Source organism: Gastrolobium bilobum, unplaced genomic scaffold (assembly GCF_033153095.1).
Source record: "Gastrolobium bilobum isolate Gb01-03AN ecotype WA unplaced genomic scaffold, APGP_CSIRO_Gbil_v1 utg45536, whole genome shotgun sequence".
NCBI classification, from domain to species: Eukaryota; Viridiplantae; Streptophyta; class Magnoliopsida; order Fabales; family Fabaceae; genus Gastrolobium; species Gastrolobium bilobum.
In genome coordinates, this window is record NW_026896177.1 from 102,565 (window position 1) to 123,034 (window position 20,470).

At 34.3% G+C, this 20,470-nt stretch overlaps 2 protein-coding genes across 2 annotated transcripts; both read left to right on the forward strand.

Moving 5' to 3' along the window:
- The first annotated feature begins 12,037 nt into the window (after positions 1-12,037).
- LOC133298118 (E3 ubiquitin-protein ligase RDUF1-like) lies at positions 12,038-13,619 on the forward strand. The gene has a single exon (XM_061497351.1). It carries the CDS (start codon positions 12,197-12,199, stop codon positions 13,271-13,273), a length of 1,077 nt encoding a protein of 358 aa, XP_061353335.1. The 5' UTR covers positions 12,038-12,196; the 3' UTR covers positions 13,274-13,619.
- A 3,617-nt stretch (positions 13,620-17,236) lies between these two features.
- LOC133298117 (uncharacterized) lies at positions 17,237-18,846 on the forward strand. The gene is made up of 2 exons (XM_061497350.1): positions 17,237-17,593; positions 18,440-18,846. Exons 1-2 carry the CDS (start codon positions 17,322-17,324, stop codon positions 18,576-18,578), a joined length of 411 nt encoding a protein of 136 aa, XP_061353334.1. The 5' UTR covers positions 17,237-17,321; the 3' UTR covers positions 18,579-18,846.
- The last annotated feature ends 1,624 nt before the right edge of the window (positions 18,847-20,470 follow it).

The following is a 20,470-nucleotide window of genomic DNA, read 5'->3' on the forward strand; positions in this document are numbered from 1 at the left end:
TTGCCCTTTCTTAGTATTTTGGCCTAATTCTCAAGATTTTCACTAATCCTTCCTTTTAATTCTCATTTAATATATTAATGTTTAAACTTAGAAATGCGAGGTATTATATGTTAGGCTAAATTTATTTAAGTAGTTAGGGCGAGACGGAACCAATGGGTTCTTAAACTCTGTTTATCTTTTCTTATAATTTATATTCATGATTTAAAGTTATGCAATCAATCTGTTTCTTTATGACTAGCATTATTTATGAATTGATCACTCATAGATAAACATATGAATCATGCATGACAATAGGGATGTTGGTGTGTTGATTTTGATTGGTTGATTGCTGGAGTTTGTATGATCTAGGGATAGACTTACGAATTCTATAACTATATGGTTCTTACGTTAATGCTTGCTTTAGGAAAAAGTACTAAGGGATTAGGCTTTTGAATGAAGTAAAGGATCAGATTACTAAGGGATTGAGATCTAATCAAATATAGAAAGAATTGTTAATAACTGGATCTTAAATGTTAATTATAAGAATAGGTAGACTTATTAGGAAAACATTGGGGAAGTCGAGTCCTAGCTACATCTTTTAGTAAAACTTAAAACAAATTTTCTCGCATTATTAATTCTGAATTTAATTTCTTAAATATTGAAAACTAAAAATAAGTTGTTTAAAAATTCTATTTTAATTAAATTGAAATATTGTCAAGGAAGCCTTTCACGATCAATCCAACTTTAATTGAGTAGATAAATTAGTGATTGGTCATCAATCCTCGTGGGATCGACAACTTTACTCTATCATTTTATTACTTGTATGACCAGTGCAACATTTATCAGGCTGATAACCGAATATTCTGGGTTCAATTCCGGATATTCAAATATCCATATCTAGATATTTTCAGACAGTAACTAGATTTTTTATCTTAATGCATTTTAAGTGATTTTCTACTCACTTCTCACACATGTATGAATGCTTCTAGCATTGACTAATAGTGTTCCTTGTGTGTGAGTCGTGTATGAGTGTATCATATATGTTCGGTTCATTTTATGCATGAGTTTATGGCTTCTATAATGCATGCTTGAGAATAAGCTCTATATACTCAAACCTCTAAACTCTCTAGACTCTATAATAACATAATAAACTATTTAGCACTGAGTTTTCATGTCTCTTCATTAGTCTTCATGTCTTGAGTCTTGTTGTTCCTTGTTTGACTTGAATCTTTGACTTTGGAGTTGACTTTGAACTTTGAAATTATTTCTTCACTTTTGCATGTTGATTTAGCCTTCTTGCTTCACTTGAAACTTATTGCACTACCTTCTGTGGGAGTAGTGGTTTATGTGTGGTGTATGTAATTACATTGAAATATGGAATAATGTATTTGCTTTGTGTATTGCATGAGAAAACCAATTCCTTGTGCATTGTATGTTGTATAAAAGGATCAATTCCTTGTGCATTATTTGTAGCATGTGTATGTTGCATGAGAGGACCCATTCCTTATGTAATGTATACTTTATGTGTTTCTTGTTAGTAGAATTGAGATTGATATGAGTATTCTGATGATGGCATGTTGGCCAGAGGAATGACTTGATTTAGACTGATATACACTGCATGAATATATATATATATATATATATATATATATATATATATATATATATTGTATTGTCTCTATTTTACTGCTTTTACACCTGAAGTGAACTTAAGGGCGAAGGAATCCTTTAAGGATCCCTAGTTTATTAAGATTGTTATCTCACCCCATGTGGAGACCATATTTTAGGCACTAATACTGATAGTGTGGGAGTATCACATGACGGTAGGCCAGGATAGAGTTTCATTACATAGCATGATATTTATGATTACTATTTTGTTACACATGACATGTAGTCAGGCTTATATGAGGATGAGGTATTTTGGAGAGCATAGAGAGTAGCCATTCATATTTTGTATAAACCTATGAATATTTGTTTAGAGGAATATGTATAGGTTTATGCATCATTAACATTTTGAGGCCATAGTGCATTGATGTAATGATGTAGATGCTAATGTTCTGTTTGAGATGGATGAGGTATAATGAATAGCCTAAGCAACGGATTCCTAGGCAATATGATTTATGCAAAGTATGACTTGTATCAATTTTATGAATTATGATTACTTGGACATCAAGAAATGCATGAAGTAGTTGATTCAAGCCTTTAAATGGTTGATGATATGCCTCCAGCATAGATATGATTTTAAGCCAAAAAGATAAATAATCTTAGTCAATCTTGAATAATAAAAGCTAGAATTGTTATTAATTTGATAAATCTCAATCAGATACCTTGTTACTGATTTTTTGTTGATTTTGTAGGGAAACAGGACAAAAAGAAGCCCATTTGGAAGTACCAGGCTGAAGTCCCACGCTATTAGCGTGAAACTCACGCTAGTAGCGCCAGAATTAAATTTCATCCCGAGACATCCACGTTCATAGCGTGAAACTCATGCTAGTTGCGCCAGACTTTCTTGCAACCCACGCTCACAACGCGGGAACCACACTAGTTACGTGAACTTTCAGTATGCTGAATAAAACTCCCATGCTATTAGCGTGAAACTCACGCTAGTAGCGCGGGAGGTACGAGAAAATCTTTATTCTATCTCAGGCTGAATCAGAGGAAGATTGGACCAAGATACAAGATGAAGATTTAATCAAGATTTCTAAGCACAACATAAAGTCTATAAACAGAGACTCAGACCTCAGAGAAAAATAATCTTTGGCTGGAGAGAATTCTTGGAGGCTCACGCTGGATATCAGGATTTCGACGGAGTTGAAGACTGAAGATCATTGATCCTTCTTCTTCTTCTCTTTCTTTTTCTTTATTGCTTTATGAATTCTTTTTATTATTTTAATTTGTTTAAGTCAGACATGAATATGTCTGGCTAATTTATTTTGTAGTTGATCACGGACCCAATGTGAATCCTTTATATTACCTGTGTTGATATTTTATAAGTTAGTTTGTTTTATTCTACCAGTGTTAATTTTTCCATATCCTGTTTAGAACTGATCACTCTAAATTATAGGGCTTTGAGGGTTAGGACTCACAATAGACATATTGGGGTTTTAGTCTGGACAAAGGTAGAATAACAATTTGTGCATGACCTAGACATAGGCTTTCATAGATTGCAGACTCATAATTCATTTGCTTAATGCTTGATTCAAGAGGAATTACTAAGACATTAGAATTCTAATTGGGTTAAAGGGTTGAAATCACTAAGACATTAGGGTTCAACTATTTTATAGGAAAATAATGAATTGTCTGAGCAAACCAATTGATTAATTATAAAATACAATATAGGAATATAAGGGAGGATCAGAGGTGAAGTGCATCATGGCTACATCCTTTTACAAATTTCTATCAATATTTTCTCACGTTCTTAATCTTTTCTTGCATGCGTTAGAAATTAATTGTTTTTAATTTTCTGTTTTAAATATTATTTTATTTTAAATTATGTTTTTAAATTATAAACTCTCAATTACTTTCACAACCCAAAACAATTTTATTTTCCAACTTAAGGGGAATAGTTAAACTAGTACTTGGTGCATTAATCCTCGTGGGAACGATACTCTACTTATTATTTTATTACTTGAAACGAACGGTATACTTGTCGATTTCGCAAAAGTTGACATACACATATGTTATATGAAATGTCAATAAGGTCCAATATTGAGAGTTTATAAGGCAAGAGGTTGCTTTTTGAACCCTAACCTAAAGAGGGACATTTAATTTCGTCCATGTAATGAAATATCCTGATATTGGAAATTTAATATCCGAATATCAGATATCCAGATATGCCCCTAAGGAATATCCGAAAATTTTGGGCGAACAAAAGCAAAAATGAATGTTTTTCAAAGAAATGATTGCAAACTTTATAGAATAAGAATGATGCATGTATGGAAGGCTTAAATCCACTTCTATAGAGTTCTGATTCCTTGAAAAATGTCTTAAGGATTATTAGGACAGTTGATGCAACTAATTACAATATAATGGACGTTATAAAGTGAATGATTAATGGTAGATATGATAATGGGCAAATACGAAATTAATTATGTGAATTGCAATACAAGGAAAAGAAAAAGTTTATTCACGTTTTCAAACAAGACTAATTGTGAATCTAATAGTTAGTTTCTGCATTTATTTAATTTAACATGTTGTGCCTAATACCATATGTTTGTTAGTACACCGACAGCCAACGGGGTGTTACAACTTCGGCCTTCTCCTCCTCCTTCTTCATATAATGACCCTAATTTTGTTATCTTAAATTTGAGGGTAATGATGAGTACCTTATGGTCATAAATAGAATGAGAATGAAATTCTAAGAATTTTGATACCCATATTGAGGGTATTATGCACAGATCAATTTTAATCTGTTAATTTTGACTGCTAACGTAATAACAGTCAGTAGAATAGTTCCAAATTAGAAAATTATAGTTAGAGAGATAATATAATGATATGAACATCATGAATGAGGTTAGGATATAATTTGATGAAGATTGATACCCATATTGGGGTATTTTTCAAAAGTCACTTTTGCCGGATATTTTGTACTGATGTTGTAACATCCCGAGCGCTGACGAGGGCGGGGAGTGATCGCCGGTGCAAAGAGGCACGGACAAGGAGCGGCTCCTGACAGGCTTCCAGCGTGGGGTTACATGCATGAATGAATCGAATCGACACCCGAAAGAGAGGGATTCCAAAGACTGTGCAAGTATAAGACTGTACAGTTTGTGATAGCTTATAAGAATTAATTGGTACTACCTATACTAATAAGATGCATCTGCTTTTCGGTAGTCCGGATCGGAAGAACTCCACAGTTAAGCGTGCTTGACTTGGAGCAATTCTGGGATGGGTGACCTCTTGGGATGTTTTCCCAGGAAGTGTGCGAGTGAGGAAAAAGCACACTGAAAAGTCTCGTGTTAGTATGTGGGGATAGTCGTTGATTCTTGAAGCGGCCAGACATTACAAGTGGTATCAGAGCAGGGCCTCTCATCCAGTACGGTGTGGTTCGAGGACGAACCAGGCGGAAGCTGGTGGGCATGTAACATCCCGAGCGCTGACGAGGGCGGGGAGTGATCGCCGGTGCAAAGAGGCACAGACAAGGAGCGTCTCCTGACAGGCTTCCAGCGTGGGGTTACATGCATGAATGAATCGAATCGACACCCGAAAGAGAGGGATTCCAAAGACTGTGCAGGTATAAGACTGTACAGTTTAGGATAACTTATAAGAATTAATTGGTACTACCTATACTAATAAGATGCATCTGCTTTTCGGTAGCCCGGATCGGAAGAACTCCACAGTTAAGCGTGCTTGACTTGGAGCAATTCTGTGAAGGGTGACCTCCTGGGAAGTTTTCCTAGGAAGTGTGCGAGTGAGGAAAAAGCACACTGAAAAGTCTCGTGTTAGTATGTGGGGATAGTCGTTGATTCTTGAAGTGGCCAGGCATTACAGCTGTAGCAGCAGCCGGTAGAATTCTGGAATGGGAAAAAGATGAGAAAATGGAAATAAAGACCAATATATGCCTAACAAGTCATAATTAGACCAAAAATGTTAAAGTTGGAGTCTTGGGTGTAAAGTCACTTAATGACATGGCGAAAACCCTAAAAATATAATAAGACTCTTCCCCTTCCCTTCCCATCAGCAGCCCACTTCACTCTCTCTCTACCTTGGAGGTTTTCAAATTTTCTCCACCTTCTCTCTAAGATCCCACCACCTAAACTTCATTAAAATCCAAAACACTATTCACCAAAGTTGTTCCCCTCATCCTCCTCTTCAATAATATCCTATTTTCATTTTGAAAAGCCAAATTTTCATGGTGGAAACCTTCCCATACAGCAGCAATTTTGGAGCTTTTTCATGCCATGGAGATGTTATTTTGAGTTCTCTTGGAAGAACACTCCTTGGTGCTTGTTTTCTTGAGTCTAGTGTAAATTTCTTACATTTTCTTCTTGAAAAACCCTACCTTTTCTCTTTTAAATTCATGTTCTTGGTTCTAAACCCTTGAATATTTCATGAAGGTGGGTTCTTGGTAAAAAAAAGAAGCATTCTTGGTAAGTAAAGATTGGATCTTGATCTAAAGGAGCCATGTTGGAGAGGTAAGGCTTGAATCCATGGAAAAGATGAATCCAAACCCTTCTTCCTCCCACTTTCCATTTCGTCCATAATAATTATATGTTGATAATAATGTTGTAAATTATTAAAAATGGGGTCTTGATGGTTAAATGTGTGGTAAAGGTTTAAAACTCAAGAAAGATGAAGACTTGTAAGAAAAAGTGTCACATTTGGCTTGTGTGTGAGTTGTTTTTGATGTGGATGAACTAAGAACCCTAAAAATTCCATGCTTTGATTCTGCCCTCTTCATTAATACTAGGGTTTAGGGTTAAAATTAATAAAGGTGACACCTTTGGGGACTAAAGACATAAAGGACTTAATTAAACCATGAAAGTGTGTTAAAAAGACAAGTAAAAACCTTAATCTTCTGACTATGCAATTCAGCCATATGGATATATATTAGGGTTTGATGTCTTAAAATGGTTCTAAGACTTAATTAGGACACCAATGGAGGGACCAAGTGAGGTGGATTAAGCATAATTGATTAATTAAATCTTAAACACATTTAAGGCTAAGTAACCAGTTTTTAGGAAAAATTGGGGAGAGCATATCTCCCTCCACAGAAGTCATATAGGGTTGTGCCTTATATCAAATTTAAGCTTGAGATGTTAGCTATGTGGTGTCAAAATTTGGTATCAATTGAAGATGTATTCCATTCTGTATGTTCATTTGAGTGAGGACTGCACAGGGAGGCCATGTGCAGGGGCGCTGTACATGGCTGCAACTTTCACGAATTGTTTCTCCCTCTGTACTTACTCAAATTAGGCTAATAATATGTCTAATAAAGATAAAGGTGTCTAGTTGTCTACATAAAAATTTGAGAGCAATTGGTTTAGGATATTTTTTCAGAATCGCAGAAATGGTAAAGGATGTTTAGGGCTCTGTTCGGAGTTGGCAAACAGCTTTGCTTGTCCAACTTCAAATGGTGATAACCGGAGTTAGGAAACTCTAAATGAGACATGTGATACCTTTTTGGAAAGGTAATTGAGTCTATATTAACATACTAAAAGATGAGAATTTTATAACAAGTGAGTTACGCTCAGTGACTAGAAAATAGAAGCATGTACAGTTATGGAAAAATCGTAAAAGTAATATTTAAGCTAAGTAGGCTTAGGGGAACCCTTAGTAACTTATAATAATCATAAACATGGCTTGGATGAGTTGAAAAGTTGAAAATAATCTAAGTTACCTAAGTGAGCCTTGCATGTGATTCTAAGTTATGTAATTAATTGAAGATTTAGGTAGCTTGTAATAATGCACTAAAATACGTAATTATGTAATAATTGGTCTAGACTTGTAATGGGCATATTATTGGCATATGAGTATGAAAAGTGAAATCATTAAATGATTAATTCGTGGATATGACTTGATTAATTAATATGTAATTAATGATGTGAATGGTTCCTACTCTAGGTGTGCCTAGAGAATCGTACACTTGAGGATTTTGTTGGAACATACGTATACTATTGGAGTGTGGGCTTGTGCTAAGCTCCCTGAGGTAAGCTCTTAGTTCTAGTTGACTCCTCTCTCTTGTGGCCCCACCATGATGGTGGTCATTATGGTTATATTGTATGAAAGTATATGGTATGATGTATATGTGCATTCATTCACATTCATATAGTTGTTATATTATCTTGATGTTATGATGATGCACTGATGATATATGTTATGAGGATCCTGGCCAGTGATCATGGTATGTAGGCTGCCTATGACTTAACTGTGGGAGCTATTTCATACTGAGGTTGTGTTGACTGTCTATGGCTTGACCCTGGAAGTCACACATGTGTAACTGTCTATGGCTTTGACCCTGGGGTTACACAAGGATGATATGATGATGCTATGTTTTTGCTGTATGTTTGTATTATATGCTTTATATCTGACTTGTCATGCAGGAAGTGGGCTCAGGGGATTAGAGGATCCTCTATGAACCTTGAGCTTACTGAGATGTTATCTCACCCCGTTTGGGGACATCATTTCAGGTACACAGAGTAGTGGTGATGCTTCTAGGGACAAAGCCTCCGCATTGGAGTAGATGATGATGCAGTTGATGATTTTATATTATGTTTAGATTTGATGTTAGCATGTAGACTTGTTAACATGCTGAATTATTTTATGGAGATTATTGTATGTGTTTATTTAGGCTCATGATTGTATCCTTAGAGCTATGGATTAATTACTGATGTTTTTATAATTTGAAATAATATAGACTTGATGTATGCATTCAGTTAATTTGGGCATGGAGCCTTCTTGTTTGTATTGACCCATTGAGGGGATTGCAGTCCGTGTGGGACTTGCAAGCTGTCTGTTTAAATTATTATATTTATCAGGTTAACTGTATGTGTGGGACCAAGTTCCCAATTATCCAAAATACAGTTGTTATGCTGTTCGTGAGACTCCGTCAAGAATGACACTTGATGTCATATCTTGATGGTCAATGGCCACTAATATTGGCTCATGGGATTAATTACTAGATGTATGTTTAGATTTACGCTTTCGCAGTATCTCACGTGAACGTTTTTTGAAATATTTTTATAAAATGTTTTGGAAAAAGTTTACTCGTATTTTTATAAGATGTTTTATTCCTTTTCAAATAAAATCTTCCGCTGTGAATGTTAAATATCATGTATGTTAACAACCGGAGTACTACGAGGTGTTACACTTCATTTCTTTTGTTCTCACGATCCCGACCTCTCTGTCTTTGCTCATTCCCTTCACCTCAGACCTAATCTATGCCATGTTCTGGGTCGTTGGGTTGGAGAAGTTGACTTTCCAACTCACTTATTCTCTATGCATCTAGACGACTTTGAATCAGATACCTACTTTCCATCTCCTCCATTTGGCGCAAGATGGCATAGAGGGAAGTCTAAGCTATGTGGTTGCCAACATCTGCAGTTGGGGTTGACTGAACAAGTTAGGGTTGGTTTGTCCTGGGGTGGATGCCGAGTCCGACATTGCGTGGCTAACATGGATGAAATTATCTTCTGGCTTGGATCCGAGCTCAGGTTGAGGTCCGGGTCTGTTGAGTGGTTGCTCCGCTCGGCGGTGGTGGTGAGGTGACGGCAGCGATGACTGTTGCTGGTTACTAATGGAAGTGTTCCTTGTGTTCACTATGATGAAGTGGGGGTAAAAGTTTACCTTTCTTACATACAATGCCAATATTTGATCCTAAGTGGATCATAATGTCCAATCTGACGATTGGTGAGTTTCTATAGGATCTGTATGACATATGTTAGGTATCTATATGAGAGATACCTTAGAGACTAGCGGATCACTGTGCACAATAAGAAAACAACGTAGCCAAGACATGGAGTGTATGGAAAGTGATATCTAATAAGAGAAAGAGACTAACTGTCATGTCTGTTGGCTTTACCTTCTTTTTATAGAATTTACTTGTGAGTAGTAGAATTTTGGACTTTCGGTGTATTTTGGGGTCCTATGCATAATCTGCTGAAGATATAATAGGATTGATATCTTTTGAGAATCTTTCTTTATTTTCTCTTTTAACTATTTGCCCTTATTGAGTCTTCTAGAATATGGACCTTTATGTCAGCTCCATAACACACACCTTTATTTTCTCCAAAACAAAAAGAAATTTGGTACTTATCTTGATTTGTTAGGGTTTGGTACATTACTATCATTGCCAAGTGTAATTAAGTTCTATATGAATCCTCTTTAGCTCTCGGCTAACCATTGGAGTCGATCTCCTTCACCTGTCTCTTTAGATCACCTATATTGCAACTTTCGTTGAACTCACCTATGTCACAGGCATCAAGGGAGAGGATGACTGGCATGAAGATGACCAAATTGGCAAATGGTCTTCTTCTAATTAATGTAGAGAGTGGCGTCAATTGTGGGGTGAGGTTGTTACAATGATGGATTGTTAGAGGAAAAAGAACGGGAATATTGACATTTTTTCTTGTAGTAAAGAGTTAGAATTGAGCTACAAATTAGGCCTAATCTCCTAATGTAGAACAGAAATTATGGTCTTAGTAAATAATTGACACCTCTAGTTTTAGAGCCACTTATGACTTCATTCCAAAATCCTTAATAAACTCAATAGATTATAGTTGAAGGTAATGCTAAAAAAAAACACTGTCAAATTGTATATTATATGTTAGCATATTTCCTTTTGTCTTTGGAATTTGATGCCATTCATTTTAAATAAAGTAATGCTATCTTTCATGAAAATATTATGAAGAGCTGAACAATTAATGAGATAGAGATATAAGATGATACACATAATGAAAAAGTTTCTAAGAATAAATTCATGCCATGTTTGTTTTGATGAGATTCGTAAAAAAATTTGTCATATTAATATTACTTTTAAATAATGACTATCAATAATTTAAGATAAAAAGAGGAAAGATTTAGCAATTTTTTAGTTATTTGGAATATTACTAGTTGGTCCTTTTTATTTTTATTTTTTTTAAATAATGACTAGTTTTCGTACTTAGAAAGTAAGAGACAAATTTTTTGAGATGAATCAATCGCAAAATGTTGAAATTCCTTTTAATTATATTTTTTCACGGGTTTATCGTTTTCAAGACTGAATAGAAAATTGTAGAGAAGATTTTTTTCTTTCACCCATTTGGGCTGCAAGAATGTTATTTTTGCTCATTTGCTACACCTCCAAAGTTATTTTTTTATAGGAAGTATTTAGATTTGCAGATTATTCCCACGTAATTATTTTTATATTTTTTAAATTATTTTAATGAGTTTCGCAATTTTTTTTGTGGAACTCATTTATATTATTTTAAGGTTAAAGACTTTGGATAATTGAGATCACGTCATAGGATATGATCAGTGAATTTCCTAGGAAATCCTTGGAGAACATGAAGAGAAAAAAAAAAAAAAAATTTAATGTGTTCCTCAAAAGATCCGCGAAACTCAATAAAATAATTAAAAAATATAAAAATAGTTTTGCCGGAGCCAATCCTCGAAGGCGTTTCAAGTGTGTAAAATAGGATTATATTTTCTTATGCATTCATCTCATGTTGTACTCACAATTTTATGTGAGTCTCATATTTTATTGCACGAGAAAAGAGAAAAAAAATTGAAATAGAACCCATATCTTTTGAGTGTGTAGAAGAAAGTTCTTGTCTCTGTGACATGAAGTTAATATTTTCCAATAACAAATACTCAAATAGCCTACCCATTTGTTGTTTTTTAATTTTTATTATTATAACTCCTTAGAGGAGAAGAGACATAAGAACATGTACATAGTTTAGCAAAACTAGAAACGAATATGCCAAGGAATATTTTGTCTCTCAAAATACAATTATGAAACATTTGTATTGAGTTTATGTAAATTTTCCTGACAAATTATTACCATAGTAAAATACACTTATCTCTTCAATAAACTAAGCAACTTATCCAATTTCATTCAAGTAATAAAGAGCATAGATTATTAATGTATTCTTACTTGTAATATTTACTTTATACCAAACTCAAATCCTTATTCTTCATATTGCCATAAACTTTATATACACTCTCACCTCACATTTGCATTTATTTTTCATGTTGTGATACATATTTTCTAAGTTAATTTTAAATTAAATTAATATTTTTCTAACTAGTTATTTATTTAAGGAAATTTTGTACTTTCTTTAATTTATTCAATCAATATTTCATTCTGTTCTTTTAATATTGAATACAATAATATATTTATCCAGTAAAATATATTTTTTTATTTCCCTAAAATATTTCTTATGTATTAAAATAATTTTTGATAATTTTAAAATTAAAAGTTTTAAATATATGTATTTTTTTACCTTTTAATTTAATTTTTTTACAAGTAAAGTAATCTTTTATTAAATAAGTGACTCTTTCATTAATGTTTTTTTAACACAACATATTACAAATTTGCATTTCTCTGTGTGTGTTATTTTCCGCACCCAATTTTCTCAGTTGAGAATTTTCCCTGAAAATTCCAGGGGTCTTCTATTTCGAATCGCACCCGAAATCAAAGAAAACAAAGACGGATTTTTGAATTCTTCTTGAATCAATCTCAGTGAGCATCACCCTATTTCTTGCGCGATTTGAAAGAGACCCAAAAAAAAAAAAAATCATGGCGTCATTGGGATCTTCGTTCTGGTGCTACAGATGCAACCGCATCGTTAGAGTTCCGATCGTGGCGGAACAAGACCCCATACTTCTCTGTCCCGATTGCTCTTCCGGTTTCCTCGAAGAAATCAGAAACCCTACCCACTCCAACTCCCACCGATTCGATACCGTCACCGACGACGCCGCCTCTCACTCCGACCACGGCGGAAGCAGAAGCCCAACATTCCGCCGGCGTTCTGCTCGCGGCGGTGACCGTTCGCCTTTCAACCCTGTAATCGTCCTTCGCGGCGGAAACGATGTCGTTTCGGCAGAGAGGCGTAACTTTGAGCTCTACTACAACGACGCCGGTTCAGGATCCGGTCTTCGACCATTACCGGCTAGCGTGACGGAGTTTTTAATGGGTTCAGGGTTCGACCATCTTCTGGACCAGTTGGCTCAGTTAGAAGGAACCCCGGTCCGGTTCGACCGGCCACCACCCCCTGCAGCATCAAAAGCCGCAATTGAATCGATGCCGGTTATTAAAATCGTTCATAGTCATGTCTATGCTGAATTGCAATGTGCCGTTTGCATGGAACCTTTTGAATTGAACTGTGACGCACGTGAGATGCCGTGTGGCCACGTGTACCATTCCGATTGCATCGTGCCGTGGCTGTCGGTGCGGAACTCGTGCCCGGTGTGCCGGCACGAGCTCCCCTCCACGGCAGCCGCGACAACCGCCGAGGTGGGTGATGGGGGTGCAGGGGATGATGCTGTGGGGTTGACCATATGGAGGCTACCTGGGGGTGGGTTTGCTGTGGGGAGGTTCATTGGAGGCAGGGAACTTCCTGTTGTGTACACTGAGATGGATGGTGGTGGGTTTAATGGTGTTGGTGTTGGTGGTGGTGGTGGTGGTGGTGCTCCTAGGAGGATTTCTTGGGATTCTAGTGTTGGAAGATCAAGGGAGAGTAGGGGATTGGGGGGTGCATTGCGTAATCTTTTGTCATATTTTGGGAGGGTTAGGAGTTCTTTCACTCGTTCTTCAAGTAGGAATTCAAGGGTGAGTGCAAGATCACGTGCTAGGTTGTACCACAGTTCTCTCTAGATTCTCAAGGAGGAGCTGGTAGTCCTGGTCAATTGTGGGGAATTACAACTGGTGAAGTTTGAACTTTCAATTTTTAGTTTGATTGTTTTTATTTTTTTGGGTGGGGGGGTTTAGGAGAATTGCAATTTTTGTCATGTTTTTATTATTTTTGTTAAGTATTCGTTTGGGATTATAGTTCTGCACTTTTCTGTATCAAGTGAGGAAGCCACTTAAAAAGAATGTAAGGTTTCTCACATACTGTAAGTAACTACACCTGATAAACGGCTCTGGAATTGCTGAATGACACTTTTGAAAGTTGAGGATTTTGTATATCTGTATGTGATAAGGTTTCGTTAGAATGGAAGACAGCAAGACGGGCTGTTGTTATGTCGGGCCATGAGAAATTGGAGGTAGATCTTGTTTAACTGTTCCTTTATCTCTCTCCTTTTTCAAGAATTTTATTTGTTTTGGTGGTTAGAATGATTAGTGCTTATAGGTTGTGGGTCTTATTTATTTGGAAACGAGGTTCTCTTAGGTGATTGAAACTATGACTTCTTTTGCTGATTTAACATGACCTGTTTCTTTGTCTTCATAACATTGGTTTCTTATAGGTTCATATAAGATGTCATTTAATATTTGTGGGTCTACTTTGATCGCATTTGTCACTTTCAAACTTTTTTGTTCCATGTGATTGGTTTGCGAAGATAAAAATTCACTCAGTCACACGACTCACCTTCAGGATGGGGCAATTGCATTACTTACTGTTAATGATACCAAGTAGCATTAAAGGACTGTGTTAAGGAACAGGGATTACCCTTTGAAATAAGAGCTCCACCTCCTTTTGTGTTGTTTGTTACTTATTTATGGAGGATTGTGGTACTTCTGAGTAAATTGTCAATCTAGGTATCGATTCTCATCTATGCCTTTAATGGTCAAATCTACATTTAAGAAGCAATCTTGCATATCTGGTTTAGGGTGTACATTTTTCGTGCGTGATAACTTTCTTTTGCAAATTTCATCTTGGCTAAGTAGAAAGGAAATAAATGCTGGTGACTTGAATAATCTTCACATCTACTTTACATAGGTATTTTTCATGTATCCTGCTGCTATTGATAATTTTAGGGTATTGTGATGCTTTGATTGATTTTAATGAGATATCAAATAAAGTAATAAGTGACAACTAACTGCAATGATGCCAGCATTAGATACCATTGCATCTGCTTTTTTCTTTTGTTGTTTAATTCTAGTTCTGTTTTCTCATACCTAATATTTGACTGCAAAATCTTTTCACATTTTTTATCAATAACATGACAATTTAAGTTGCATTTGATGCAACCTACTTTCCAGGATAGAGATTTGAGATGTTAACAATGCATTATTAAGAGGAATTCTCTGATGATATCTGAAACTCACACCACAAACTTGCATGCCTCTTTTTGTTCTGTTTTTCTATTTTTTTTCTTTTAATTAATGACAGAATGCCTCTGTTGGTATCTTTTCTTATGTGATTGCCCCTATTTTATTGAGTTTGTGCATGATTTTAGGAGAACATTTTCTTGTCTATGAACTTATAATGCAACCTTGTTTTGTTAAAATCACTAGAATCTGTTTTTACACTTGATGGGTTGATAAAATGTGAAATTTGGTGTTTTTATTGATGGTTGATTCTAGTATATTGCTTTTGGTACAATTTTATCCTCTTTTTTGTTGATAATCATCAATATGTTATATGACTAGATTTTGTTCAGATTAATATAATATCTGGAGTTTCCAAGCAATGAAAGTGCCACATATCCCGCATTGGTAGTGTATGAATGACCCTTTTGATGTAATTTATGTACTTATTTGTTTGATTGCCGTGATTTTTTATTCATTTATTTTATTTCTGAATCACTTGATGACCAGCTTAGAACTGCATATGTTAGTATAACAAGCATTGCTGGAAATATAAACAGTTTGCTTACTAAAGATGTATACATTTCATTTTCATAATCCATATCAATAGTATTGTTGACTTCAATTTGAAAGTTGCTTGACCATTGTTTCACACTTGGAAGCCTATTTTCTAGTATAACAAGATAAAGAAATCTTCGTGAAGCCATGCAAAATCAACTGTTGTTTACATGAAGACATTTAACTGTTTCTGTTTGGCAAAGATTGATAAAAGCTCTTTTACTTACCTCTTGATATTCAATAATGGGTTTGTAAGTTAGTTGATTTGGGTCTGTTTTCCTTCCTTTTGTTCCTCTTTAAATATATAGTTGACCGTGTGTTATTATGAGCTTTAGGAACGAGTTTATTGTTGCAGAAATTAAGACAGTAGATTTGTTAGACTGTCGAGTGGAGAGGTTAAAAAGAGCAAGAAATTTCAAGCTAGATGTTAATTTTTTCCCAGCTTGCTCTGTGGTTAGCATGAGATAGATTATAACGATGACAAGATATATATGTATGTGTTGAGAAGGGAATTATTAAATCGCGAGTTCTGATATTTGCATTGAACAATTTTGTACTGAACCGTTTGGACAGTAGTGGTTAGTAGGTTAACTAATTGTCTTTTTGTTGGCAGTGATGATTAAGTATTTGTCAAACCACTTAGTATGGATGCATTTGTGTATGCAAGAGTGATATAGACAGTCATAGCCTGTTTCGTGCAGAGTTTGGCAGGGTCAAAATCACATTTGAACTATCCAAGAGGTTGAAAATGGGAGAATGACTCAGGTGAAAATTTAAGTGGTGAAAACGTTCAAAATCACATTTTGCTTTTGAAATTCTAGCTTGAAATTATTGATCTTTTATATCAATGAACATTTCACAACTTCACTATTGAATTTAAATTACAAGTTTTGTTTAAATAAATCTACAATAGTCTCAATAAAATAGCTCTGTAGATTTACCAAAAAAAATAAAATAGCTCTGTATTATGTATAAAATTAAAATAGGAATATATTTTTATTTTAAAAAACTAAATATATAAATCATTATCCAATATTCGTTTGAAAAATACTAGTATTGTACTCTTTAACACTCTTTTATTATTGGGTGAAATCAAGTGCTGATCCTATTAATAGACTGACTTTAGTTTATTTTGTGGGATCGGAATGAAATTTTACATAAGAATAAAAATGCGTGTCGAAAAGAGACTTAAAAATAAAATTTGCAACTTAAAAAACGATAATTTAGCTAAGGGTATTTTATAAAATTAAACTTAAAAATTAATTAAAGAAAAGAGCGAATACATTAAAAAAAATGCGTCAATAGCCTGATTTATATTTCATCTTCTGCTTTTTAGTTTACCACAAGTCTTATATACTTTAAATGATTTATTTTTTCTCTAATAATTTTATATTAGGTTTTTTTTTTCTTTTTATATGGTCTCACTTGAGCCTCACATATTTTTATATATGTGTAGGAGATAAAATTTATCTCCTACAATATGAGAAATATTATTCCTTACTTTAAATTATGTAAGTTATATGGGAAAAGATCCGTTTACAAATTTTTACAAATTATACTATGTACTTCCAAAAGTACATAGTGTAATCTAGTGTATTTCTAGGAGTACGTATAGTTTGCAAACAAAATTTTTATAAATATAACCTTCCCAAGTTATATGTGATAAGTTTTACATTTATGCATTTTACTAATTTGACACTTTATATATTTGAATTTTGTAAATAAATTTAATTTATTTGTGATTATAACGTCTTGATTTTTTACAGGAAAATCCAAAAATAATTAGCTAGCTAAACTTAACCCTCACTTGTTCTTTTGGTTACATATGAGTAACCTTGGATGACACTAGTGCTCCTATCTTGCTTCATTTTCTGTTTGGCTGAAATCCTTTGCTAGCAATATCAGAAGTTGTACACCCTGTCTTATCCACAATACATGAGAAATCTTGAGTTCTGACGTGTCCTTATCCAAATCATCTTCTATTATAAAACCATGCTATGTGTCATGTTAACATCCAATAACTCAAAACAATTGTTCAGTCCTTAGTTCTCAACTTTCCAAATCTTCTTTCTTCACTGTGAAAGATAATTTGTTTGGATTGTGCTGTGCTAGAAACATGGCATCAATGACTCCCTTGCATACTATCATTCCCAAGAATACACCTAACCTACCTTCAGCATCTACCCGTGCTACTGTTTATTCAAACACTAAAGTACCATTTGCAGGCTCAACTTGTGTACCATGTGGCAGGATTCAAAAGTCTTCAACAATGGTGGTTTCAGCAGTTGGAGATGTATCAGCTGATGGCACCACTTACCTTGTTGCTGGTGCTATTGGAGTGGCCCTCATTGGAACAGCCTTCCCCATCCTCTTTTCTCGCAAAGACACGTAAATAACATCATCTTTTATCTGTCAGAATCTTACATTTCCTTAGAGATTAAGTGCATTTCTAATAGTGACACAATCTTACACTTGCTTAACCATTAATTCGAGTGAGAAGAATTTCTACTCTTGTATAATTATATTGAAATTAGAAGGAAATCTTAAACTGTTGTTGGGATTGTCACCATGTGACCCTCCTTAGTCTGATTAATGTAATGAGCTAATTATAAATGTTATGTAAGGTTCTATACTTATAGGCCCTCCTTATTCTAAGCTTTATAGCATTAGGTACCCTTTTAATAACTATTTTGAAATTGACTTTTAATCCTTGAGAATTTGAAGTGGAGTTTATTTATTTATTTTCAATATACATTTTTAGGGAGTATTTGGTAGAATTTTTTTTTTAAGATCTCGGAAAACTGAGATTGATAATCTTATATATCCTCGTTTGGTACGACATTTCTAAAAGTTTCACATAAATCTGATTTTCCCAAAATTTTATTTTGTGTGCAAAATTTTCTGAAAAGACCATCCAAAAATACCTCTCAAAGGGTGGTATTTTAGGATTTTCATGGCAAGAAAAAATTTAACACAATCAAATATAACATCAAGAAAATTAACCCAATATTCTCGGAATATTTTGACTTATCAAATAATTTTTTGATAACATTTCCGGAAAACTCATTTTTTCATCATATTTCAGGAAATCATGATTCTCGGATAAAAAAAATTCTCCTCGACCAAACATCCGTTAGTGAATTATGTTTAGGGTGATTTAAATTTATCAAATTTGAATGTACATGCTATGTGGTTGTTGTTGAGGATGATTTGTTAATGATATGTATGTGGCAGATGCCCTGAATGCGATGGAGCAGGATTTGTTCGGAAGGCTGGGGTGACCTTGAGAGCAAATGCAGCACGGAAAGATCAAGCTCAAATTGTTTGTGCTCGCTGCAATGGTTTGGGAAAACTTAACCAAATTGACAAATAGATATGATGCTGTTGCTCCCTTCTTTTTCATTTTGTATACTTTGTTCTAAAAGGATTTGCTCCTCTTGTCATATAGTAATGTCATGTAAGGAGAGAGACACAAATTACCTTCTTCAGAGACCTATCATTGCATACTTGTGCAGGGTTTGATTACATTTCTGATTTGTTTTTCTCTCCTACATCATGATACGATGACTTGTTCAATTCTATGCTTTCATTCAAGTGATGTTTTTTTTGATGTATAGAAATCACAAGCATTTGTATCTGTTCCTCCATTTAGTGCTTATCCTACCAACAACACTTAGTTAAGAATGGTCTTACATCATGAGTTTAATTCGTTTGAATTAAAGAGTCATTACAAGCCAAAAATTTCTATTAGGTGTAGGTTACAATTTATATTTAACAAGTTCTGTTATAAGAGTCTCGAAGGGTGGACAATTATGTGTTAAAAAATTTCACAACATTTAATTGTTTATTAATAAAATGAGGCAATGAGAAAGTATCATATAAATCAACCAATTTCAACTAAAAAATTAAGTTCACATTTGATGCAGTGGTGTTGGAGACTAACAAAACTGAAGGACTAGACTGCTCTACTAAATAATACTAATAAATAAAATAAAATAAAATAACATCAGGTTTTTTTATTAAATGACACAAAATTAACCACACCTCTTAAGCAAGTAACTTTTACTAGGTCATCCATCTTAATTTTCACAAATCCAATGGCTAGGAAATGGAGGTTCACTGGTGAACCCCAATAATCGGTAGGAAACAAATTGCAAGCAAAACGAAAGTTGAAACAAGGAATGTCTCTTCACGTTAATTTGTTCATAAATCATTTTTAGCAAACATGTTTCCGAGAAATTGCAATGAAAATTAAAATATTTATTGGCTAATTAATCAAATTTTATTCACGTGGATCAATATTCAAGCTTAATAAAATTTCTGAAAACTAGCTTTTCATTTTAAAGATCATGGTTACTAAATCATTCTACCTTGATATATTAAATTGAGAGTGGTTTAATATTTAGTTTATGGAAAAAGTGTTGAGGTAGGATCTTTTGACACTAGTGTCAAATTTGAAATTTGACACCTCATCTGAGAACCGTTAGATCATAAAAGATCAATGGTGTCACATGCTTACAAATCAGAGTCGTTGATCTTTTATGATCTAACGACTCTCAGATGAGGTGTCAAATTTCAAATTTGACACTAGTGTCAAAGGATCCTACCTCAAAAGTGTTTATCCTTTTAAATGACACAACTTATATCTTTTCACTCTTACAAAGAGGTAGGGTCCACACCTTTATTTTTTTTGTCAACTCTCTCTCCTCCTTCATCTATCTCTTTCTCTCTCTTAAAATGATATAACTTTACATCCTTTAAAATGACACACACTTTACCCTTAGTTTATTCTCTTTTAAAGAATGAGGCTTACCATTCTCTTCCAATGTACACCTTTTATATTACTTGAATTAATTATGTATATTTCTTTATAATTTCAAACATTTTCTCTCAGAAATTTTTATTTTAATTTATTGGGTACAAAAAAAAAACACATATGCAATACAGGTAATATTTGCTAATTTCGTTTAATGATGACACGAGGTAAAAAAAAAAGGTGTAGCATAAACTTACAAAATCAAATAGCATAGTTCAAGGGAACAGTAATCATTTTGCCATACTTTTACAAAAAAATTATCTAACTATCACGCTAACAGTAAAATTTTCCAAAATACCACACATACAAGTTTGCTGCAACAAGTAACGAACTTCGTTTGCTGACATGACAACCTAGTTCGCTAGTGGTACTAGCAAACTAGGTGATCTGAACAAAAGTAGGACACATGTCGGCCTTTTCCAAGTTTGTTGTACCCTTATAATAACCCT